The sequence below is a fragment of the Hordeum vulgare genome, chromosome 2H (assembly GCF_904849725.1).
Source record: "Hordeum vulgare subsp. vulgare chromosome 2H, MorexV3_pseudomolecules_assembly, whole genome shotgun sequence".
Taxonomy (NCBI): Eukaryota; Viridiplantae; Streptophyta; class Magnoliopsida; order Poales; family Poaceae; genus Hordeum; species Hordeum vulgare.
In genome coordinates this window covers 194,889,000-194,914,568 of record NC_058519.1, presented here as the reverse complement: position 1 = coordinate 194,914,568, position 25,569 = coordinate 194,889,000, and the positions used below count along the sequence as shown (strand labels likewise).

At 45.6% G+C, this 25,569-nt stretch overlaps 1 protein-coding gene and 1 long non-coding RNA gene across 2 annotated transcripts; one reads left to right on the top strand and one right to left on the bottom strand.

Moving 5' to 3' along the window:
• Positions 1-5,330: 5,330 nt before the first annotated feature.
• Positions 5,331-5,817, bottom strand: LOC123425806. The gene is made up of 2 exons (XR_006621899.1): positions 5,734-5,817; positions 5,331-5,655 (listed from the first exon to the last, which is right to left on the bottom strand). It is a non-coding gene; the product is annotated as an uncharacterized LOC123425806 (long non-coding RNA).
• LOC123425805 (beta-amylase Tri a 17) lies at positions 5,809-8,796 on the top strand. The gene is made up of 7 exons (XM_045109543.1): positions 5,809-5,935; positions 6,099-6,497; positions 6,649-6,813; positions 7,225-7,488; positions 7,697-7,906; positions 8,005-8,244; positions 8,329-8,796. The coding sequence occupies exons 1-7, from the start codon at positions 5,885-5,887 to the stop codon at positions 8,515-8,517; spliced, it is 1,518 nt and encodes a 505-aa protein (XP_044965478.1). The 5' UTR covers positions 5,809-5,884; the 3' UTR covers positions 8,518-8,796.
• Positions 8,797-25,569: the final 16,773 nt, after the last annotated feature.

Sequence of the window (25,569 nt, the reverse complement as noted above, 5' to 3'; positions counted from 1 at the left end):
AATAGCTGCATTTTTCGATTATGAAATCTGACAGATGGATGTCAAAACGGCGTTCCTTAACGGTTTCCTTAAGGAAGAGTTGTATATGATGCAACCCGAAGGTTTTGTCGATCCTAAGAATGCTAACAAGGTGTGCAAGCTCCAGCGATCCATTTATGGACTGGTGCAAGCATCTCGGAGTTGGAACAAACGCTTTGATGAGGTGATCAAAGCATTTGGGTTTATACAAGTGGTTGGAGAATCTTGTATTTACAAGAAAGTGAGTGGGAGCTCTGTGGCGTTTCTAATATTATATGTGGATGACATATTACTGATTGGAAACAACGTAGAGCTTTTGGAGAGCATAAAAGGTTACTTGAATAAAAGTTTCTCTATGAAGGACCTAGGAGAAGCTGCTTACATTCTAGGCATTAAGATCTATAGGGATAGATCAAAACGCCTGATAGGACTTTCACAAAGCACATACCTTGATAAAGTTTTGAAAAGGTTCAAAATGGAACAGTCCAAGAAAGGGTTCTTGCCAGTTTTACAAGGTACAAGATTGAGTAAGACTCAGTGCCCAGCAACTGATGAAGATAGAGAGCATATGCGCTCCGTCCCCTATGCTTCAGCCATAGGTTCTATCATGTATGCGATGCTGTGCACTAGACCGGATGTTAGCCTGGCCATAAGTATGGCAGGTAGGTTCCAGAGTAATCCAGGAGTGGATCACTGGACAGCGGTCAAGAATATCCTGAAGTACCTGAAAAGGACTAAGGAGATGTTTCTCGTGTATGGAGGTGACGAAGAGCTCGCCGTAAAAGGTTACGTCGATGCAAGCTTTGACACAGATCCGGACGACTCTAAGTCGCAAACCGGATACGTATTTATTCTTAATGGGGGTGCAGTAAGCTGGTGCAGTTCCAAGCAAAGCGTCGTAACAGATTCTACATGTGAAGCGGAGTACATGGCTGCCTCGGAGGCGGCTAAGGAGGGTGTCTGGATGAAGCAGTTCATGACGGATCTTGGAGTGGTGCCAAGCGCACTGAATCCAATAACCTTGTTCTGTGACAACACTGGTGCCATTGCCTTAGCAAAGGAACCACGGTTTCACAAGAAGACCACACACATCAAACGACGCTTCAACCTCATTCGCGACTACATCGAGGAAGATGACGTAAATATATGCAAAGTGCACACGGATCTGAATGTAGCAGACCCGCTGACTAAACCTCTTCCACGGCCAAAACATGATCGACACCAGAACTGTATGGGTGTTAGATTCATTACAATGTAATTCACATGGTGATGTGAGGGCTAGATTATTGACTCTAGTGCAAGTGGGAGACTGTTGGAATTATGCCCTAGGGGCAATAATAAATATAGTTATTATTATAATTCCTGTATCAAGATAATAGTTTATTATCCATGCTATAATTGTATTGAATGAAGACTCATTTACATGTGTGGATACATAGACAAAACACCGTCCCTAGCATGCCTCTAGTTGGCTAGCCAGTTGATCGATGATAGTCAGTGTCTTCTGATTATGAACAAGGTGTTGTTGCTTGATAACTGGATCACGTCATTGGGAGAATCACGTGATGGACTAGACCCAAACTAATAGACGTAGCATGTTGATCGTGTCATTTTATTGCTACTGTTTTCTGCGTGTCAAGTATTTATTCCTATGACCATGAGATCATATAACTCACTGACACCGGAGGAATGCTTTGTGTGTATCAAACGTCGCAACGTAACTGGGTGACTATAAAGATGCTCTACACGTATCTCCGAAGGTGTTAGTTGAGTTAGTATGGATCAAGACTGGGATTTGTCACTCCGTGTGACGGAGAGGTGGGAAGGAAGGGGGACTCCCTCCCACCAAACCTAGTCCAACTCGGTTTGGGGGGGGAGAGTCCTCCCCCTTGGACTCGGCCGACCCTCTTGGGGCTCCTTGAGCCCCAAGGCAAGGCCCCCTCCCTCCCACCTATATATACGGAGGTTTTAGGGCTGATTTGAGACGACTTTTCCACGGCAGCCCGACCACATACCTCCACGGTTTTTCCTCTAGATCGCGTTTCTGCGGAGCTCGGGCGGAGCCCTGCTGAGACAAGGTCATCACCAACCTCCGGAGCGCCGTCACGCTGCCGGAGAACTCTTCTACCTCTCCGTCTCTCTTGCTGGATCAAGAAGGCCGAGATCATCGTCGAGCTGTACGTGTGCTGAACGCGGAGCTGCCGTCCGTTCGGTACTAGATTGTGGGACTGATCGCGGGATTGTTCGCGGGGCGGATCGAGGGACGTGAGGACGTTCCACTACATCAACCGCGTTCTCTAACGCTTTTGCTGTACGGTCTACAAGGGTACGTAGATCACTCATCCTCTCGTAGATGGACATCACCATGATAGGTCTTCGTGCGCGTAGGAAATTTTTTGTTTCCCATGCGACGTTCCCCAACACCACGTTCACCGTCGGCCGCAACACCCAGTACGGCTACTCACAGACGTACTTGGGTTCGTCTGCGATGGGTCTACGTCGTGGCCCCCTGCCTTTTGTGCCGGGTTCGGCGCCACAGTCCAACAACGCCGACGCCGAGATGGAGGAGATCATCAACAACGGCTCAGCAGTCGCCGCTTCATGCCCCGGGTTTGGCACGCAAAAGGAAACGCTGGACATCGACGACGACATGGATGAGGAGGAGGTGAAGCAGGAGGTGGTGAAGGAGGAGGTGGAGAAGGAAGAACCGGCGGAGCTGGAGCCGGCGAGGAGCAAGGGGAGAAAGAAGAAGAAACGGGTGGCCAACGGGAAGCCGACCGAGCCTCGCGTCAAGTGGACGGCAAAGGAAGACGAGTGCCTCGCCGAAGCATGGAAGACTGTCAGCATCGACCCGATCACCGGCGCGAACCAGAACACCGATACGTATTGGCGAAGGATCAAGACAACGTTCGACGAGCGCAAGTTGGTTGACTCTGAGTTCGCTGGCATACACATGCAGCGCGGCGACAAGGCCATGTCCAACCATCGGGCAAGCATCCAACTAGCGTGCCACAAGTGGCATGGGATTCAGGAAGAGGTCATGGCTCGCCCGGAGAGCGGCGCCAACATCGAACGACAGGTATGTCCATGGCTCGCCGGTCCGTGATCTTCGCCTTTTCTTCGCCGAAACTTGTTCTTCGTCTGTTCAGATGGTACGAATGTTCGAGATGTTCCACCGGGATAGCAACATTGACGCCGACTTCAAGTTCCTTCATGTGTTCATCAGGATCGAGTCGTGCGAGAAATGGGCGGAAGTCTGGCTCGCTCTCGCCAAAGCCAAGGACGGCGTGTACAACCCGTACGCGCATGTCTCGGGGGCGACAGAAGGGTGGCCTGATGACAACAAAAAGGCGAAGAGGCAAGGGACTCAACGCCTTCTTTCGAAGGGTTGCAGGCGTCGATCGAACAATGCATCACCGACACCAAGAGTCACTTCGCCATGAGGGAGGAGAAGTCCGAGGCGAGGTGGTCGGCGTTGATGATGAAGTAGGACGCCAAGCTCGACCTTCTCAGGACCATCGTGGCCGCGAAGAAGCACAACACCGACCTGGCGTTCCTGATGGGAGGAGGTGACACGAGGACGATGGACCCGTAGGTGAAGGCTTGGTACTTGGCGGAGCGGAACCTCATCTTGAACCTCATTTCGGGACCGGCGACGACCGCGTCGACGCTGAGTGCGACCACATCACCAACACCGACGGCGGCCACGCCAACGCCGAGCACTACGACCCCAATGCCTACCCCGACCTCTCCCGCCCCTGCAGGAGATGAGGAGCGTGTCATTTGAGTTCTATGCGTACGGCTCTCGCCTATTTGATCATTGAACTATTGGCATATGATGATCGCCGACCTATGGTGGTGATCGTCGACCTGTGATGGTGATCGCCGATCTGTGGCATGATGGTCACCGAACATGCGTCGTTTTTTGGAATAAAAAAAAAACTTTAAATTTTATGTACGCCTCGGGCCAAAACTTGAGGGTGCAACTGGGAACGTGAGCCTCCCAAGCCGGAAAAAATCGTCAACTGGAATGTCTTAGCGCCCATGCGGGGTGTATTGGGGGCAAACGGGCTGAAGATGCTTTTAGGGGTTTTTGGTTGGGTTTATATTTTGAGAAATGATGCTAATCATCCGGCAGATCGAACATTTTTCATCCGTCACCTCGTGCGCGCGATACGTGTCCCGTGCGCTGGGCCGCGACTATGAAGTCGATGGCGGACGATGCGGGCGAGAATCTAAATTGCAACGTCGTTATTTTTTTTCCTGAAACATTACATGTGTTGCAAAATTTATTTTCGCAACAACACATGTGTTGCAAAAAAGAGAAAACTAGAAAAAAAATCTGCAATATGACTTTTTGTTACAAAAAAATTATCTATTGTTGCAGAAAAAAAAATCTACAACAAACACTCAGTTGTAAAATATTTATGCAACAAGTCTTTTGTTGTAGAGAATTAATTCTACATATGTTTCCGCAACACGATCTTTTGCTGTGGGAAATATTATATAACAAGGAAAACTCTTTCCATCAGCCGGTCGATTTCTACGATCACATAGTGCAAGTAGGGCGTAGTGACGAGTTTCTGCAATTTCGTCTCTGTTTCAAAAAATTGGAACAAAATCTTTTGTTGCAAAAAATTTGTACAACCTGACCTACGTTGCAAAAGTTTTTTGCAACACGACCTTTGTTGCAAAAATTTCTGCAACACGATCCTTGTTACAGAAAATATTCTATAACAAAATCTATTGCAAAAAAATATACGGACGTTTTCGCCACATGTTTTTTTGTTGAAAAAAATTACAACATAATCTATGTTGCAAAAGACTCGTCAGTCATTTTTTAACCCGTCAGCCGAACGACGTAACAGCGTGCTTGTTTCCGCAACTGAAGCGTTGTTTCATGATTTTGTGTGGTGGACGGATGCGACCGAGCTGGTTATCGGACGGTGCACGCGTATGCATCGGACAAAAAAGTGATGGATGGTTTCTACAAATCCATCGATAGATGTGTAGCAGTTCCTTATATTTTTTACTTTTGCACATGGCCTATAAAAATACATATATCTATGGACTTGTGGCTTAAACCACAACCTGATCGATGAAGCGTGAAGGTGAGAAGAACTTTGCCCTGGTTATTTATGCGCCATGGAAAGGAAAAAGAAGGGATGACCCTGTCAATACATTTTCGTTTCGCCGGATAACGTATTTAAACCTGGATACCGTTGGCTTGCCGCTCCAAACACACGTGAACGAATCAGAACATTCAGATACCCAATCTTCTCCCACTGACAAGGAAAATATGAAAAAAAATGAATAGAAAGGGGTTTCCCCCTGCCCCACTTTATTAAATGAGGCACAGCGTCAAAACCAGGAATGTATCCAGGACAAACAACTAAAAGGATAACCTTTCTAGTCAGCTAGGAACAAAACAACCAACACAAGAGAAGAGTCACCACCGTTCACCAGTCAAATCTATATTACATGACCAAGACGACTAGAAGAGGACAACTACAAATTACCGGAGCTCCCAGGTCATCTCGAGGCGATCCTCAGCACTTTCCATCTTTTCTTGTCCAGCAAACGAATGCACCTTAGTAGCAAAGCAGCCTGAGTGCCGTTGTAGAGAATTTTTTATTGCTGCAAATGAAAACTGAGGTTGGCAAGAACGCAAGGAAAATATAATATCAACCCAGGAGCTGGGCTGTGGGCAGTTACCAAAATCTACCAGTTCACCTCGCCTCGCTGGAGAAGGACCCCGCCCCCCTCTTTCGCAGTATAAATAGACCCCTTGAGCTCCCCTGCGACACCCAGCAAACCAAGTTCAGTGAGTGAGCACGCAAGCCAGTGTTTGTAGCCAGCAGCCACAATGGCCGGGAACATGCTAGCCAACTATGTCCAAGTCTACGTCATGCTCCCGGTAAGCACCATCCAACAAGCTAAGCACCATGGCACCGACAAACCATTCCAAGGATGAAAAAACTCACATTGTCGTGCATATGATACCCAGCTTATCAACAAGATCTGAGACCTCGTACGCAGTATCTCCACTAACCTTGTCTTCACTTTCGTTGTGGGAATAGCTGGATGTCGTGAGCGTCGACAACAAGTTCGAGAAGGGCGACGAGATCAGGGCGCAGCTGAAGAAGCTGACGGAGGCTGGCGTGGACGGCGTCATGATAGACGTCTGGTGGGGGCTGGTGGAGGGCAAGGGCCCCAAGGCCTACGACTGGAGCGCCTACAAGCAGGTCTTCGACCTGGTGCACGAGGCCAGGCTCAAGCTGCAGGCCATCATGTCGTTCCACCAGTGCGGTGGCAACGTCGGCGACGTAGTCAACATCCCCATCCCACAGTGGGTGCGGGATGTCGGCGCTACCGACCCCGACATTTTCTACACGAACCGCAGAGGGACGAGGAACATCGAGTACCTCACCCTTGGAGTGGATGACCAACCTCTCTTCCATGGAAGAACTGCCGTCCAGGTTAGCTAAGCTAGATCACCATTCTAGCTCTCCTGCTTATGTGTTGATTCACATGACTCAGATGAGTCTTGGCAACAGCATGGTTGTGATTTTGATAGGTCCAGTGTGCTCATGGTAGCAAAGCTTTGATTCTTCTTTGTGTCTGCTACAGATGTATCATGATTACATGGCGAGCTTCAGGGAAAACATGAAAAAGTTCTTGGATGCCGGTACCATCGTGGACATTGAAGTGGGACTTGGCCCGGCTGGAGAGATGAGGTACCCATCCTATCCTCAGAGCCAGGGATGGGTCTTCCCAGGCATCGGAGAATTCATCGTGAGTTTTCTTTTCCAAATACTCTTCTGCCCTTACAAAATACTGTTATACGTACATGTAACATGTGATGAGCAAAGGCAGTTTAATCTTTGTCCAAGTGACGATCTGCACTGAAAAGGGCTCGCCCAACGGTAAAGTGATTCTGATCAAAAGTAACACTAGGATAAAATGGCAATTTCAGATTATCACTACTTATGGCTTTTGAGAGACACTCTTCTTTTGAGCAAAGTATCAGAAGCAAACATAAGACCATGGTTCCCACAATTAAACGGTAAAAGCAGAGGACATCAAATGTACATCCAACTAAACCGACAGGCCATGAATTAAAATGGATGCAAAAATAATAACATAACCAGCAAGGACAAAAAGGCTCCAATTAACTGTTTTAACTAAAAAAAAAAAAATCTGCAGTGCTATGATAAGTACCTGGAAGCAGACTTCAAAGCAGCAGCAGCGAAGGCTGGCCATCCTGAGTGGGAGTTACCTGACGATGCTGGAGAGTACAATGACACCCCTGAGAAAACCCAATTCTTCAAGGAGAACGGAACATACCTCACTGAGAAGGGGAAGTTTTTCCTCTCATGGTACTCCAACAAACTGATCAAGCATGGTGACAAGATCTTGGACGAAGCAAACAAGGTCTTCTTGGGATGCAGGGTGCAGCTGGCAATCAAAGTAAGTACCATCATAAAGATCTCGGTATATTATAGTAGATAAGATTACAAAAATCATGATTCAATTATGAAGTTGTGCCTGATAAACAACAAAAAATGCACAAACTCACTCTAACATAGAGTACAAGCTTAAGGAAAGAGGAAGTATATACGAGTCACATTGCTTAATCTAGAATGTAAATGAGACATGATCCAATGTTTGCTTGCAGATCTCTGGCATTCACTGGTGGTACAGGGTTCCAAACCATGCAGCCGAGCTCACAGCTGGGTACTACAACTTAGATGACAGAGACGGCTACAGAACAATAGCACGCATGCTCACAAGGCATCATGCTAGCATGAACTTCACTTGTGCAGAGATGAGGGACTCTGAGCAAAGCGAAGAGGCGAAGAGCGCACCAGAAGAACTAGTCCAACAGGTAACTACACCATTAGCAACCGCCCAGTAATTTGTGGCTCAGGAATTTACAATTATCTTTTACGGAAACACTGAAGCACTTGTCATCAAAAACCTTAGGTGCTGAGTGCTGGATGGAGAGAGGGCTTACATGTGGCGTGTGAAAACGCACTCAGTCGATATGATGCCACTGCTTACAACACAATACTCAGGAATGCGAGGCCGAAAGGTATCAACGAGAATGGCCCTCCTGAGCACAAACTGTTTGGATTCACCTACCTCCGGTTATCGAATGAGCTACTAGAGGGACAGAACTACGCCACTTTCCAAACTTTTGTCGAGAAAATGCATGCTAACCTGGTTAGTGCTACCCATGCATGTCTAAAATTAAACAGATGTATCATTTGCAGCTGCCTATTTTAAGTAATCTATAATTCTTTTCAGGCTCATAACCCAAGTGTTGATCCAGTGGCGCCTTTGGAAAGATCAAAGCCAGAAATGCCAATTGAACTTATCCTGAAAGCAGCGCAGCCAAAACTGGAGCCATTCCCTTTTGATAAGAACACCGACCTGCCAGTTAAAGATCACACTGATGTCGTGGATGAGGCGCTCCTTGCCCCTGTGGCTGTGTAGAAATCTTTCTCTGCCTTCGTAAAATAATGTGCATCACTGATGCAGTCTATGAGAGGGTCAAGAGGTGCTTTGTGAGAATTGAGGTGCACAGGAAATAAGCCGCCAAGGATAAATAAACTCTATGCTACAATGTTATAGCCATATAGTGTGGCAATATTATTGTACTGGTAATCATGAGGTTGTATGTTTTTCCGATGAGCTGCGGTTCATCGGAACTCCACCCCACTTTGTTGTGTGTATTTGAGTGAACAAATAAAACAGTTTGTGCTTATAACTTAATGATCGTGAAGTTTTCAGCAGTATAAATGGAACTGCCGTTCAGGCTTCTGCTGCTAAGTGTTCAGACTGTTTTACATCCACTGAGTGGTCACTATAAATAGATAGCGTGAACTGTGATTGTGAAACGGTCATTTTTCACAAAAGGAATTAAGATAAGTATCCAGCTAAATAAACTGATATTCACTGATGTCATGAGAGCCTAAAATCAGAGTGATGAAGCAAAAAGCACCTGAATGAAAAATGATTTGGACAATAATCAGTTTCTAAGTTTTACTCCGATGCAAATTACCAATGGCCCATAGCTACAGTTCATGTGACGGTGCAGTAAAAAATAGAGAATCATGGTGCAGTAGTTAACAGAACACAATGGAAACCTATCAGACAATGAGTCAACTGAAAAAATAGGTTGTTTCCAACCAGCGGAAACAACCAAACATGTCTCCAATGGGCAGTGGTTACCCATACCATGTCTGTGGATCATCATGTGCTGTGCTCCCTAATAAGAATGCAGTGATGAGAAGACTCGTCATAAAAGATAAGGCCGCGGTCTCAAACTACAAGGTTACAGCTGCAACAGATGTCCCTAGACTCTAGGAAAGTAACAGCAAAGCAGAAACCCTTGAATACACACAAGACACTTTCCTTCCATGCATATCCTATGTTCTTATACAGTTTAATCTCTAACTGCAGTTATTGCTAGTTATCTCTTCTATGGTTCCGCCACATCAACTTTGTTGTTTTCAACCTTGCTTTTGGCTTTTGTCTCTAAATAGGAGCTTTTTTTGGTTTATAAGCTAGAGTGCAAAAGCCAAGTAAAAGCCCAACCAAACACCCTTGGTATGCCCAATTTTTTGGTAGGCTGAGTTGAGGCACAAACCAAACAGTCCGCAGATCTTCCTCCTTTGAAAGCCACACGGTTTAGATTCTTGAAAATTAAATTTCATTTATACTCTGTGAGTTCTGCTGCAAGAAAAAATCCCCTCAAAACTACTCCCTCCGTTTCAAAATATAAGACCTTTTAGAGATTTTACTAAGAGACTACATACGGAGCAAAAATGAGTGAATCTATACTCTAAAATACGTCTATGTACATCCGTATGTAGTTTATAATGCAAGTTCTAAAAGGTCTTATATTTAAGAACGGAGGGAGTAGTTTTCATGTATACTTTATGAGTTCTACTCCAAACAATTTCAGTCTTTTCATAGGTCATCTGCAGCAACCCACGGGTTAATCTAGTTAGGCATATACAAAGACTGAAGAGGCAAGCAAATACAGCAGTTCTTTGAATCCTGGTAAAGAATCAACAAAATGAGGGTTCCCAGGAGATTACTACCTGCTGTTAAGTAATCTATAACTTTCTCACGCGTCTGTTTCAATCAACTGGCCAAGAAAGTGCGTAGGAAATGTCCTCAATTCGCTGGCAGTGAGATGGAAACACATGCTCAGGCAAACTCTGTTTGACTGAAGTAAACAATTTAGCTCACCGAGGGCGCTCGCTGAGGAATGAGGACGAAGTTGTCGGGCTGGGAGGCTCGGGTAAGGTTTCCCAAGATCGTAATCGCGCCGCGAGAACGAGCTCCCGACGACGGCCGGCGCGTAGTCAGTAGTAACCGATCAGATCCCGTGTGAATGGAACTGCGGAAGGCATGGGCCGCACCTGCGAGCGAGATAGAGACTTGTCTGTTGAACGCCGACGGGGCGCGCGTGAAAGCGCGGTTAATCCGTTCGACAAGGGAATTGAAGAGGATTGGAGAAGATTGAGGTGGAATTTGATTTGTAGGGGATTTAATCCCTCTTAATCCCCTTCAAACCCCTTTGAATCTGAAGTAACCGAACAAGGCCGCGGCCACGTTGCGGGGGGAGGGAGGGATGAGAGATCGAGGTCGGCCGCGGCGAGCCACCATTCTGCAGTGTTCTTTGACTCTTCCGAACCAAGGTCGGCACCACCGCACCATACGAGATCTTAACCCACATTTTATTTTTCACTTTGATCATTTGCCCCTCCCCTTCCTTTCTGAAATTGAGGATGAGACCGGGTTTACTTGCCACTGACACAACTCTAGGACAAATCATTAAACCCCTGATAAAATGTGACAAATCATCAAAATCCCCGGCATCATACAGTAAACTAGACTAAAGTTCGTTGGGATGTTAAGATTTAATTAATTCATGTGTCAATTAAGAAGAATTTCTATTATCCCTAACCGTCATGTACGAGGGACACGACTGTCCGCTCATGTCTTTTCGAACCATCGCATCTGTTGAATGGACCCCCTCGAAGCTATATATACTTGTACTCACTCATCAATAAAGGTAACAATTCATGTTACATTTTTTTATTTGTCTCTCGTTCTACTTCAAATACCTTATCAACACGCTCCTAGCGGAGAGTGATCTGGCCACACGTGATGAATCACGCCATCATCTTGGTCACTAGCGGTCTGGTGCATGTGGTGCCAAAGAATTGCTAGAAGCACTTGACAATGGCGAAGACATATGGCCTGTGCACCGGCCGCATCGCTCGACTACGAGTCCGGTAACAAAGACATTTATTTCTCCGCCAGCATTAGCGTCGACACTCCAATACTCCCGGTGTGCGACGCTTGGCCCGTGTGGCTCCATATGCATGAAAGCAACAATGGCTTCAGAGATGACATAAAACGAAGAATAAGGGACCATCCATCGATCAAAGGATTAAAGACAATAACCCAAAATTCTAAGCACTAATGTGGTCTTCTTCAATTTTAAATGTTCTTACTCTTTTTAGGACATTGGACGATGGGACTGCCCTTGGAAACCAAGAATTGCTTCGTTCGTAAAGGAAAAGGTTCAGAATCAGCCTGCTGATTTCAGCGCATGGATCAGCCGCCCGCAGCACCGTCCGATCGCGGCACGATTTCCCCTTATCTTCTCCCACCATTCCGACCTTATCTTCTCTCTCCTTTTTATCTTCTCCACCCACCGGTTCCTTCTTTTCTCCTTTCTCTCATTCAACCCTAAAGGAGAGGCACCACCGCTGTGTCGTAGCTCCCGCCATGGCCGCCACATGCTACTTTGCAGATTCGTCTTGGCTGCAATGGAGCCCGTCATGGCTGCGTCGGAGCTTCGCCGGAACGTCGTCGCGATTGCAATGGATCCCGCCGTGGCTGCATCGGAGCTTCACCGGAACGCCGTCGCGGCTGCAATGGAGCCCGTCGTGGCTGCAATGGAGCCTATCGTGACTGCACCGGAGCCTCGCCGGAACGTCACCACGGCTGCAATGGAGCCCGTTGTGGCTGCATCGGAGCTTCGCCGGAACGCGGCTGCAATGGAGCCCGTCGTGGCTGCAACGAAGCTTCGCTGGGACGCCGCCGCGGCTGCAATGGAGCCCGTCGTGGCTGCAATGGTGCGCGGTTGGAGCTCCGTCGGGGCTGCAATGGAGCTCAGCCGGAGTTGCCATGGAGCTTTGTCGGAGCCGTCAATGTTGCGTTGGAGCTCCGTCGGGGCTTCAATGGAACTCGACCAGAGTTGCGATGGAGCTTCATCGGACTCGTCGGCGCTGTGTTGGAGCTCCGCCAGTGCTGCAATGGAGCTTCGCCGGAGCATCGGTGTTGCATTGAAGCTCCACCGGAGCTACAATGGAGCTCGCCGGACGCACTAAGTGCCGCATTGGAGCTCCGTCGAGGCCTCAATGACGTTGTGTTGAAGCTGATGTGCTCGCTGCTGCCGTTAAGCTGCTGTGATCCAACGGCCACAAGCACGCTAATCCAAGGGCTGAATAGGCGGATGATTTCTTAGAGAACATTTTCTGGCGTCGTTGCCGGGGAGCATAGCTATATTTGGTGAGTCGCTTGGGATATCTATTTATTGATCACTATGAAGAATATGAAAAATCCAAGAACCAAAATTGTTCCGTCTAAGATGAGGGGAGGTAAGGAACTGCCATCTAGCTCTCCACTTGATTCACCATTCATTTTGAATAGACTTGCAACACCACCACCACATGCTATTAATCCCGATATGTCGCAAGTAATTGATGGTGCTACATCTACTATGAATGATGCTTATGATGATGCAAGTACCATGCTTGATGATATTGTGCCACTTGGTGAATTTCTTGATGAACAACTTGCTGGAGCTAAAGAAATTGAGCATGCTGAAATTGCTGATACTATTGAAACTGATGAAGTCTTTGCTACTAAAAATATTGAAATACCTTTTAGACATGACTATCCTAGAACTAAAATGCCTGAAATACCTGAAGGTTATGTTATGGATGAAGAAATTTCTAGAGACTTTCTTGATTATAAGGATAGAGAAGATCTTATGAAACTACTATGCAAGTTGAAAGAAAAATCCTTGAATGCTAGAATGAAATATGATCCTAAGTTTGTTACTTCACCTATCTTTGTTACCGATAAGGATTGTGAATTCTCTGTCGACCCAGAGATAATTAATTTGGTCGAATCTAATCCTTTCCACGGTTATGAAAATGAAACTGTTGTGGCACATCTCACTAAGCTACATGATGTAGCCACCCTATTTACTATTGATGAGAAAATTTGCTTCTACTATATCCTCAAATTATTTTTGTTCTCATTAAATGGTGATTTTATGATTTGGTACAATACTCTTGCTCCTGGTTGTGTGCGTAGTCCCCACGATATGATCTACTACTTGTGTGAAAAATATTTTCCTGCTCATAAGAAACAAGCTGCCTTACAGGAAATATTTAACTTTGTGCAAATTAAAGAAGAGAGTCTCCCACAAGCTTGGGGGATGCTTCTCCAATTAATTAATGCTTTCCCTAATCATCTGTTGGGTAACGTAGCATAAATTCAAAATTTTCCTACGCCATATTCAGATCTTCCTATGGAGAGACCAGCAACGAGAGAGGGGTGAGTGCATCTTCATACCTTTGAAGATCGCTAAGCGAAAGCGTTGCTTGAACGCGGTTGATGGAGTCGTACTCGCAGCTATTCAGATCGCGGTGTGATTCCGATCTAGTGCCGAACCACGACACCTCCGCGTTCAACATACGTGCAGCCCGGTGACGTCTCCCGCACCTTGATCCAGCAAGGAGGAGGGAGAGGTTGGGGAAGATCTCCGGCAACACGACGACGTGGTGTCGATGGAGAGGCGAGGTCTCCCGGCAGGGCTTCGCCAAGCACCGTGGGAGAGGACGAAGGAGGGGGGCAGGGCTGCGCCAAGGGAGAGGGAAAACCGTGTGCAAAACAGCCCCAAAACCCCCACTATATATAGGAGGAGGGGAGGGGGTGCCACCCCTAGGGTTCCCACCCTAGGTGGTGCGACAGACCCCCCAGATGGGAGGTGCGGCGGCCAGGGCAGGGGAGGGGGTGGCGCACCCCTAGGTGGGCCTTAGGCCCATCAGCGCCTAGGGTTTCCCCCCTCTCCACCTCCTACGCCTTGGGCCTCTTTGTGGGAGGCGCACCAGCCCACTTTGGGCTGGTTGCCCTCCCTCTTTTGGCCCATGCTACCTCTTGGGGCTGGTGGCCCCTCCTGGTGGACCCCCGGGACCATTTCCGATGGTCCCGGTACACTACCGGTGACGCCCGAAACATTTCCGGTGTCCAAAACCATCCATCCTAAATATCAATCTTTACCTCCGGACCATTCCGGAGATCTTATCCGGGACTCCGAACAACTTTCGGTAACCTACTATAACAATTCCCTATAACCCTAGCATCATCGAACCTTAAGTATGTAGACCCTACGGGTTCGGGAGACAGGCAGACATGACCGATACACCTCTCTGGCCAATAACCATCAGCGGGGTCTCGATACCCATGGTGGCTCCCACTTGCTCCACGATGTTCTCATCGGATGAACCACGATGTCAAGGATTCAATCAATCCCGTATACAATTCCCTTTGTCTCTCGGTATAGAACTTGCCCGGGATTCGATCGTCGGTATACCTATACCTTGTTCAATCTCATTACCGGTAAGTCTCTTTACTCGTTCCGTAGCACGTCATCGTGTGACTAACTCCTTAGTCACATTGAGCTCATGATGATGTTCTACAGAGTGGGCCCAGAGATACCTCTCCGTCATGCGGAGTGACAAATCCCGATCTCGATTCGTACCAACCCAACAGACACTTTCACAGGTACCCGTAGTGCACCTTTATAGCCACCCAGTTACGTCGTGACGTTTGATACACCCAAAGCACTCCTACGGTATCCGGGAGTTGCACAATCTCACGGTCGAAGGAAAAGACACTTGACAATAGAAAAGCTTTAGCATACGAACAATACGATCTAGTGCTATGCTTAGGATCGGGTCTTGTCCATCACCTCATTCTCCCAATGATGTGATCCCGTTATCAATGACATCTAATGCCCATGACCAGGAAACCATGATCATCTATTGACTAACGAGCTAGCCAACTAGAGGCTTGCTAGGGAGACATTGTGATCTATTTATTCACACATGTATTACTGTTTCCTGTTAATACAATTATAGCATGAACAATAGACGATTATCATGAACAAGGAAATATGATAATAACCATTTTAATATTGCCTCTAGGGCATATTTCCAGCAGTCTCCCACTTGCACTAGAGTCAATAATCTAGTTACATTGTGATGTATCGAACACCCATAACATTATGGTGTTGATCATGTTTTGCTCGTGGAAGAGGTTTAGTCAACGGGTCTGCAATATTTAGATCCGTGTGTACTTTACAAATATCTATTACTCCACTCTGGATATGGTCTTGGATGGAGTTGTAGCGGCGTTTGATGTGCTTGGTCTTCCGGTGAAACCTGGGCTCCTTGGCAATGGCAATGGCCCTAGTGTTATCACAGAAGAGTGTCATTGGACCCTACGCGCTTGGAACCACTCCAAGGTCGGTGATGAGCTCCTTCATCCAAATTCCTTCATGAGCCGCTTTTGAAGCAGCTATGTACTCCGCTTCACATGTAGACGCTGCCACGACTTCTTGCTTGCTGCTGCACCAGCTCACTGCCCCACCATTTAAAACATATACGTATCCGGTCTGTGACTTAGAGTCATACGGATCTGTGTCGAAGCTAGCGTCGACGTAACCTTTTACGACGAGCTCTTCGTCACCTCCATAAACGAGAAACATCTCCTTAGTCCTTTTCAGGTACTTAAGGATATTCTTGACCGCTGTCCAGTGTTCCATACCGGGATCACTTTGGTACCTCCCTACCAAACTTATGGCAAGGTTTATATCAGTTCTGGTACACAGCATGGCATACATTAGAGAGCCTACGGCTGAAGCGTAGGGGACATTACTCATCTTCTCTCTATCTTCTACCGTGGTCGGTGACTGAGTCTTACTCAATCTCATACCTTGCAAAACTGGCAAGAACCCTTTCTTTGAGTTTTCCATATTGAACTTCTTCAATATCTTGTCAAGGTATGTACTTTGCGAAAGACTTATGAGGCGTCTCGATCTATCTCTATAGATCTTGATGCCTAATATGTATGCAGCTTCTCCAAGGTCCTTCATTGAAAAACTCTTGCTCCAATAGGCCTTTATGCTCTCCAACATCTCTATATTATCCCCCATCAATAATATGTCATCCACATACAGTATGAGGAAAGCTAGAGAGCTCCCACTCACTTTCTTGTACAGACAGGCTTCTCCATAAACCTGTATGAACCCAAACGCTTTAATCACCTCATTAAAGAGAATGTTCCAACTCCGAGATGCCTGCACCAACCCATAGATGGAGCACTGGAGCTTGCACACTTTGTTAGCACCCTTAGGGTCGACAAAACCTTCTGGTTGCATCATATACAACTCTTCCTTAAGGTTCCCGTTATGGAACGCAGTTCGGACGTCCATTTGCCAAATTTCATAATCATAAAAGGCGGCAATTGCTAACATGATTCAGACTGATTTCAGCTTCGCTACGGGAGAGAAAGTCTCTTCGTAGTCAATTCCTTGAATTTGTCGAAAACCCTTTGCGACAATTCGAGGTTTATAAACAGTTACATTACCGTTTGCATCAGTCTTCTTCTTGAAGATCCATTTATTTTCTATGGCTCGCCGGTCATCGGGCAAGTCCACCAAAGTCCATACTTTGTTCTCATACATGGATCCTATCTCGGATTTCATAGCTTCAAGCCATTTGTTGGAATCCGGGCCCGCCATTGCTTCTTCATAGTTTGAAGGTTCACCGTTGTCTAACAACATGATTTCCATCACAGGGTTGCCGTACCACTCTGGTGCGGAGCGTGCCCTTGTGGACCTTCGCAATTCAGTAGTAACTTGATCCGAAGCTTCATGATCATTATCATTAACTTCCTCTTCAGTTGGTGCAGGCGCCACAAGAACAATTTCCCGCGCTGCGCTACTTTCCTGTTCGAGAGGGGGTGTAATTACCTCATCAAGTTCTACTTTCCTCCCACTTACTTCTTTCGAGAGAAACTCTTTCTCTAGAAAGGATCCGTTCTTGGCAACAAAGGTTTTACCTTCGGATCTAAGATAGAAGGTATACCCAATAGTTTCCTTAGGGTATCCTATGAATACGCATTTCTCCGCTTTGGGTTCGAGCTTTTCTGGTTGAAGTTTCTTCACATAAGCATCGCAGCCCCAAACTTTAAGAAACGACAACTTAGGTTTCTTCCAAACCATGATTCATACGGTGTCGTCTCAACGGATTTAGACGGTGCCCTATTTAAAGTGAATGTTGCAGTTTCTAATGCGTATCCCCAAAATGATAGCGGTAAGTCGGTAAGAGACATCATAGATCGTACCATATCTAATAAAGTGCGATTACGACGTTCAGACACTCTGTTGCGTTGCGGTGTGCCAGGCGGCGTCAGTTGTGAAACGATTCCACACTTCCTTAGGTGTGTGCCAAACTCGTGACTCAAATATTCTCCTCCACGATCAGATCGTAGACACTTAATTTTCCTGTCACGTTGATTCTCGACCTCACTCTGAAATTCCTTGAACTTTTCAAACGTCTCAGATTTGTGCTTCATCAAGTAGATATACCCATACCTACTCAAATCATCGGTGAGAGTGAGAACATAACGATAGCCACCGCGAGCTTCAACGTTCATTGGACCACACACATCAGTATGTATTATTTCCAATAAGTCGGTCCCTCTCTCCATTATTCCTGAGAATGGAGTCTTAGTCATCTTGCCCATGAGGCACGATTCGGATGTGTCAAATGATTCAAAGTCAAGAGACTCTAATAGTCCATCAGTATGGAGCTTCTTCATGCGCTTAACACCGATATGACCAAGACGACAGTGCCACAAGTATGTGGGACTATCATTATCAACTTTACATCTTTTGGTATTCACACTATGAATATGTGTAACATCACGATCGAGATTCATCAAGAATAAACCATTCACCAGCGGAGCATGACCATAAAACATATCACTCATATAAATAGAACAACCATTATTCTCTGACTTAAATGAGTAGCCGTCTCGCATTAAGCAAGACCCTGATACAATATTCATGCTCAAAGCTGGTACTAAATAACAATTATTAAGGTTTAAAACTAATCCTGATGGTAGATGTAGAGGTAGCGTGCCGACGGCGATCACATCGACCTTGGAGCCATTCCCGACGCGCATCGTCACCTCGTCCTTGGCCAGTCTCCGCTTATTCCGCAGTTCCTGCTTTGAGTTGCAAATGTGAGCAACAACACCGGCATCAAATACCCAGGAGCTACTACGAGCTCTGGTAAGGTACACATCAATAACATGTATATCACATATACCTTTAATGTTGCCAGCCTTCTTGTCCGCTAAGTATTTGGGGCAGTTTCGCTTCAAGTGACCTTTTCCCTTGCAATAGAAGCACTCAGTCTCAGGCTTGGGTCCATTATTTTTCTTCTTCCCGGCATCTAGCTTACCGGGCGCGGCAACGGCTTTGCCGTCTTTCTTGAAGTTCTTCTTACCCTTGCCCTTCTTGAAACTGGTGGTCTTGTTGACCATCAACACTTGATGCTCTTTCTTGATTTCTACTTCTGAAGACTTGAGCATCGAGTACAACTTGGGAATGGTCTTCTCCATCCCTTGCATGTTGTAGTTCAGCACAAAACCTTTGTAGCTTGGTGGGAGAGACTGGAGGATTCTGTCAATTATAACATCATCCGGAAGTTCGACTCCAAGTGAAGTCAGACGACCGTGTAACCCAGACATTTTGAGTATGTGCTCACTGACAGAACTGTTCTCCTCCATCTTACAGCTAAAGAACTTGTCGGAGACTTCATATCTCTCGACATGGGCATGAGCTTGAAAAACTAGTTTCAGCTCTTGGAACATCTCATATGCACCGTGTTGCTCAAAATGCCTTTGGAGCCCCATTTCCAAACTGTATAACATGCCACACCTAACCAGAGAGTAGTCATCACTCCGCGTTTGCCAGACGTTCAGAATGTCCTGGGCTGCTGCGGGAGCGGGAGGGTCACCTAGAGGCGCATCAAGGACATAAGCCTTTTTAGATGCTTCAAGGATGAGCTTCAAGTTGCGAACCCAGTCCGCATAGTTGCCACCATCATCTTTCAGCTTGTTTTTCTCTAGGAATGCGTTGAAATTGAGGTTGACGTTGGCCATCTACAATATTTATAAAGACAACTTCTAGACTAAGTTCATAACAATTAAGTTCATTTAATGAAATTAAGTATGAACTCCCACTTAAATCGACATCCCTCCAGTCATCTAAGTGATACATGATCCATGTTGACTAACCCGTGTCCGATCATCACGTGAGATGGACTAGTCATCATGGTGAGCAACTTCATGTTGATCATATTCAACCATACGACTCATGTTCGACCTTTCAGTCTCTTGTATTTGAGTTCATGTCTGTACATGCTAAGCTCGCCGAGTCAACCTAGGTGTTTCGTGTGTGTAAATTTGGCCTACACCCGTTGTATGCGAACGTTAGAATCTATCACACCCGATCATCATGTGGTGCTTCGAGACAACGATCCTTCGCAACGGTGCACACTTAGGGGAATACGTTCTCGAAATTTTAAGAGGGATCATCTTATTATGCTACCGTCGTTCTAAGCAATAAGATGAAAAACATGATAAACATCACAATGCAATCATATAGTGACATGATATGGCCATTATCATCTTTGCTCTTTCGATCTCCATCTTGAGGCATCGCATGATAATCATTGTCACCGGCGTGACACCATGATCTCCATCATCGTGTCTCCATGAAGTCGTCACGCCAACTACTACTATCACTACTACTATAGCTAACCGTTGGCAATGAAATAAAAGTAGTAAGCACATGGCGTTGCATCTCATACAATAAATTAAGACAACTCCCATGGCTCCTGCCGGTTGTCATACTCATCGACATGCAAGTCGTGAAACCTATTACAATAACATGATCATCTCATACATCATACATGCAACATCACAACTTTTCCATATCACATCACATGTCAAATCCTGCAAAAACAAGTTAGACGTCCTCTAATTGTTGTTGCAAGTTTTACGTGGCTGATTTGGGTTTCTAGCAAGAAGGCTTTCTTACCTACGTGACAGCCACAACGATGATATGCCAAAGCTATTTACCATTCTTAAGGACCCTTTTCATCAAATCCAATCCGACTAGAGTAGGAGAGACAGACACCCGCTAGCCACCTTTATGCACGGTGTGCATGTCTGTCGGTGAAACCAGTCTCATGTAAGCGTACGTGTAAGGTCGGTCCGGGCCGCTTCATCCCACAATACCGACGGAAAAGAATAAGACTAGTAGCGGCAAGCAATTGACAAATCATTGCCCACAACCTTTTGTGTTCTACTCGTGCATAGAATCTACGCATAGAAAACCTGGCTCGTATGCCACTGTTGGGTAATGTAGCATAAATTCAAAATTTTCCTACGCCATATTCAGATCTTCCTATGGAGCGACCAGCAACGAGAGAGGGGTGAGTGCATCTTCATACCTTTGAAGATCCCTAAGCGGAAGCGTTGCTAGAACGCGGTTGATGGAGTCGTACTCGCGGCGATTCAGATTGCGGTGTGATTCCGATCTAGTGCCGAACCACGGCACCTCCGCGTTCAACACACGTGGAGGCCGGTGACGTCTCCTGCACCTTGATCCAGCAAGGAGGACGGAGAGGTTCGGGAAGATCTCCGGCAACACGACGGCGTGGTGTCGATGGAGACACGAGGTCTCCCGGCAGGGCTTCGCCAAGCACCGTGGGAGAGGAGGAAGGAGGGGCGCAGGGCTGCGCCGAGGGAGAGGGAAAACTGTGTGCAAAACATCCCCAAAACCCCCACTATATATAGGAGGAGGGGAGGGGGTGACACCCCTAGGGTTCCCACCCTAGTTGGTGCGACAGCCCCCCAGATGGGAGGTGCGGCGGCCAGGGCAGGGGGAGGGGGTGGCGCACCCCTAGGTGGGCCTTAGGCCCACCAGCGCCTAGGGTTTCCCCCCTCTCCACCTCCTGCGCCTTGGGCCTCTTTGTGGGAGGCGCACCAGCCCACTTTGGGCTGGTTGCCCTCCCTCTTTTGGCCCATGCTACCTCTTGGGGCTGGTGGTCCCTTCAGGTGGACCCTCGGGACCATTTTGGGTGGTCTCGGTGGTCCCGGTACACTACCGGTGACGCCCGAAACTTTTCCGGTGTCCAAAACCATCCATCCTATATATCAATCTTTACCTCCGGACCATTCCGGAGCTCCTCGTGACGTCCGGGATCTCATCCGGGACTCCGAACAACTTTCGGTAACCTACTATAACAATTCCCTATAACCCTAGCGTCATCGAACCTTAAGTGTGTAGATCCTACGGGTTCGGGAGACACGCAAACATGACCGAGACACCTCTCCGGCCAATAACCATCAGCGGGGTCTGGATACCCATTGTGGCTCCCACTTGCTCCACGGTGAACTCATCGGATGAACCACGATGTCAAGGATTCAATCAATCCCGTATACAATTCCCTTTGTGTGTCAGTATAGAACTTGCCCGAGATTCGATCGTCGGTATACCTATACCTTGTTCAATCTCGTCACCGATAAGTCTCTTTACTCGTTCCGTAGCACATCATCGTGTGACTAAATCCTTAGTCACATTGAGCTCATGATGATGTTCTACCGAGTGGGCCCAGATATACCTCTCCGTCACGCGGAGTGACAAATCCCGATCTTGATTCGTAACAACCCAACAGACACTTTCACAGGTACCCGTAGTGCACCTTTATAGTCACCCAGTTACGTTGTGACATTTGATACACCCAAAGCACTCGTACGGTATCCGGGAGTTGCACAATCTCACGGTCGAAGGAAAAGACACTTGACATTAGAAAAGCTTTAGCATACAAACAATACGATCTAGTGCTATGCTTAGGATTGGGTCTTGTCCATCACATCATTCTCCCAATGATGTGATCCCGTTATCAATGACATCTAATGCCCATGACCAGGAAACCATGATCATATATTGACTAACGAGCTAGCCAACTAGAGGCTTGCTAGGGAGACATTGTGATCTATTTATTCACACATGTATTACTGTTTCGTGTTAATACAATTATAGCATGAACAATAGACGATTATCATGAACAAGGAAATTTGATAATAACCATTTTATTATTGCTTCTAGGGCATATTTCCAACATAATCCTCTTAAGAAAAATGAAATACTTGATATATTTTATAATGTACTAACCGATGCTTCTAGGGACCAGCTAGATAGTTGTGCTGGTTGTGTTTTCAGGGAATAATCTATCGAACAAGCTGAGGAATTATTGACTAATATATTGAACAATTATGATGAATGGACACTTCGTGAACCACCACATAAACCTACTCCAATGAAGATAGTTATGTTATTACTTAGTCCTGAAACTATGCAAGATTCAAAGAAAAATATGAAGGAAAAGGGTATTAAAGTTGAAGACGTTAAGAATTTACCACCCATCAAAGAAATGCATGGTCTTCAAACACCACCATAGGTGGTGGAGGTAAACTCTATTCTAAAGTTTGATGAAAGTTACATCCATTATAATAAAGATCCTAGTTAATGCTTATATGAGTTTGATAATTATATTATGAAGCAAGATCATTTCAATTCCTATGTCATGAAACAATTGAAACAAAACTCTGATATGATTGCTCGCTTAAGTGACTTGTTATTTAGAATCACCAATGATGTAAGAGGTGTAGGAAAACATGCTTCTATGGTTCAAACCCAACTAGAACAAGTTGCTAAATCTCAAAGTGAGTTACTTCATGAAATGACTAATGATATGAATGATCATGTTGTTAGAGTAATGATTAGAGGAGGAATGATGACTCAAGATCCACTATATCCACAAGGTCATGCTAATAGAACTAAACAAGATTCACAAAGAATTAATATTGACGCACCCAGTCCTTCTAGGAAGAAAAAGAAAAATTATAGGACCTTGCATAGTTCTAGTGAACCTGAATTAGAGAAACCTTCTGCTAATGTTAATGATATCTCTATCTCTCATGTTGAAACTCAATCTGGTAGTGAGCATTCACCTAGTGATAATGAAAATGATAATGATGATGCTCATGTAGATGCTCAGCCTAACAATGATAAAGAACCAGATAATGATGTTGAGATAGAACCTGCTATTGATCTTGATAACTCACAACCTAAGAATAAACGTTATGATAAATGAGATTTTGTTGCTAGAAAGCATGGCAAAGAAAGAGAGACATGGGTTCAAAAACCCATGCCTTACCCACCTAAACCAACTAAGAAAAAAGATGATGAAGAATTTGAACGCTTTGTTGACATGCTTAGGCTAGTCTTTTTTGTGTGCTCATTTAACTGATCTTTTGAAGATGGCCCATTATGCTAAGTACAAGAAAGACATCGTCACTAATAAAAGAAAAATACTTGAAGCTGAAATCTCTACCATACTTGCTAATTATACCTTTAAGGATGGAGTACCTAAAAAAACTAGGAGATCCAGGAATACCAACTATACCAAGTTCTATCACAAATAATTATGTGAAAACTGCTCTATGTGATCTAGGAGCTGGTGTTAGTGTTATGCCTTTATCTTTATACAAAAGACTTGACTTGAATAAACTCACACCTACTGAAGTATCACTGCAAATGGCTCACAGATCAACAACCATACCTGTTGGTATTTGTGAGGATGTAATCGTTGTTGTTGCTAATGTTACTATCTTGACATACTTTGTTATACTTGATATTCCCGAGGATGACAACATGTCAATTATCCTCGGTATACCTTTCTTGAATACTGCAGGGGCTGCTATTGGTTGCAACGAATGCAAGGTCAACTTTCATGTCAATGGTGAAAAACATACAATGCATTTTCCGAGGAAACAATTTCAAGTGAAGGGTGTTAATGTTATTAAAAATTCTCCGACTACCATCAATGGAAGTTTTCAACTACCTATACCTACAGCCAAAAATAAATATGAGATATTTATTGTTGGGGATATGCACATCCCCATGGAGGTAACTTAGTGTTTTACGAAAGTTCTTCGGGATAATGCTAATTGGAAGTGTTTGTTAATAAGACTTGATTAACCTTATTAATGTATCATTTTCAAGAGGCATGAGGTCGATGAATTCAGAAGGCACAACTCTGTGTACCCACTTTATTTTCCCTGTTATTTTTAGTTAGTTACAATAAAGTCATGATTATCGTGTTTTCTGATCTTTCCGTGCAATAAAAAAGTGCCCAAAAATAAAAGTTCTCCAAATGATCTGAAATTTTTACACATTTATTTCTGAATATTTGAGAATTTCTAACACTAAAAACACTCGAGGGGGGTGTCCCATGTGGCCACTAGACACCAGGCCGCGCTAGCCCCCTAGCACGACCAGGTGTCTAGTGGCCCCCTCGGGGATCCCCTCACTTACCTTTCATCCCACTTCATCACTCACCTCCAGAAAAAAATAATATCCCTGTAGCTCTCTCTCTCTCTCTCTCTCTCTTGTGTTCCTTCTCTCAAACCCGTGGATTTTGATCTCTTTGCTTGAAACTATGTTTGTGGAACTGTTTTGGGGGATTGCTCCTTGGTATGTAACTCCCTCACTCCTCCAATAGGTTTTTTCTCTAGTGGTTTATCTTAGTAGTAATTATCTACTCTAGGTGCTACTGTAGATGAGCTTGCATGTTGAATTCTTGAATTTCCATGTAGTTTGAATGCTTGTTTTAGGCTCTAGACACCCCTATGAGTAGTTGCTACCATTCTCGTGGAGTTTCATTAACTTTATTTTGTGACGCAAAATTTTTCAGAAATTTGTTCTTGGAAAAATGAACCTCTTCAGGAGGAGTTCATCCAAGAAGAATGCCAAGGGGGTCGTTGGTGAATCGTTTGCTGCTGGACTCACCACTCCGCGATTGGCGGATGTCCGGCCTTGCGAATGGCCACACACTCCTTTCATGGAACAAGCCGGATTTCACCATGAGTTTGTGCAACTCGTGGCAAATTCCGGGTTGACCAACTTCATCGCAGATGAATGTGACAAATACCATACCCTTACTAATTCCTTCGTTCAAAATTTCTATTTCCTAAATAAGCATGATCCACCTTCAATGCAGTTTAAACTGTATGGTGAAACCCGCCAAATACCGCTTACTGAATTTTGTGAGATATGTTTAATCCCCTCTCACGGGGAGTTAAGGGAACCCAAACCGGTTGAGTTTGAAGATTTCCTGCTCACCTTAACAGTCGGTCGGACGAGAGGCGTGTCGAAAGCCACAACCCCGAGCCTGCAGTTTCTTTTAGTGCACTACTTTGCTTTATTTTATCATGAAGTGTTTAACTACTAGGGGGAGGGTA

What these genes read in the sequence shown, in the direction of transcription:
- LOC123425805 (XM_045109543.1), top strand. Translation starts at nt 5,885, where the DNA reads ATGGCCGGGAACATGCTAGCCAACTATGTCCAAGTCTACGTCATGCTC. An exon ending in AAGTCTACGTCATGCTCCCG is followed by an intron (nt 5,936 to 6,098) that starts GTAAGCACCATC and finishes TTGTGGGAATAG; the next exon opens with CTGGATGTCGTGAGCGTCGA. An exon ending in CAGGCATCGGAGAATTCATC is followed by an intron (nt 6,814 to 7,224) that starts GTGAGTTTTCTT and finishes AAAAATCTGCAG; the next exon opens with TGCTATGATAAGTACCTGGA.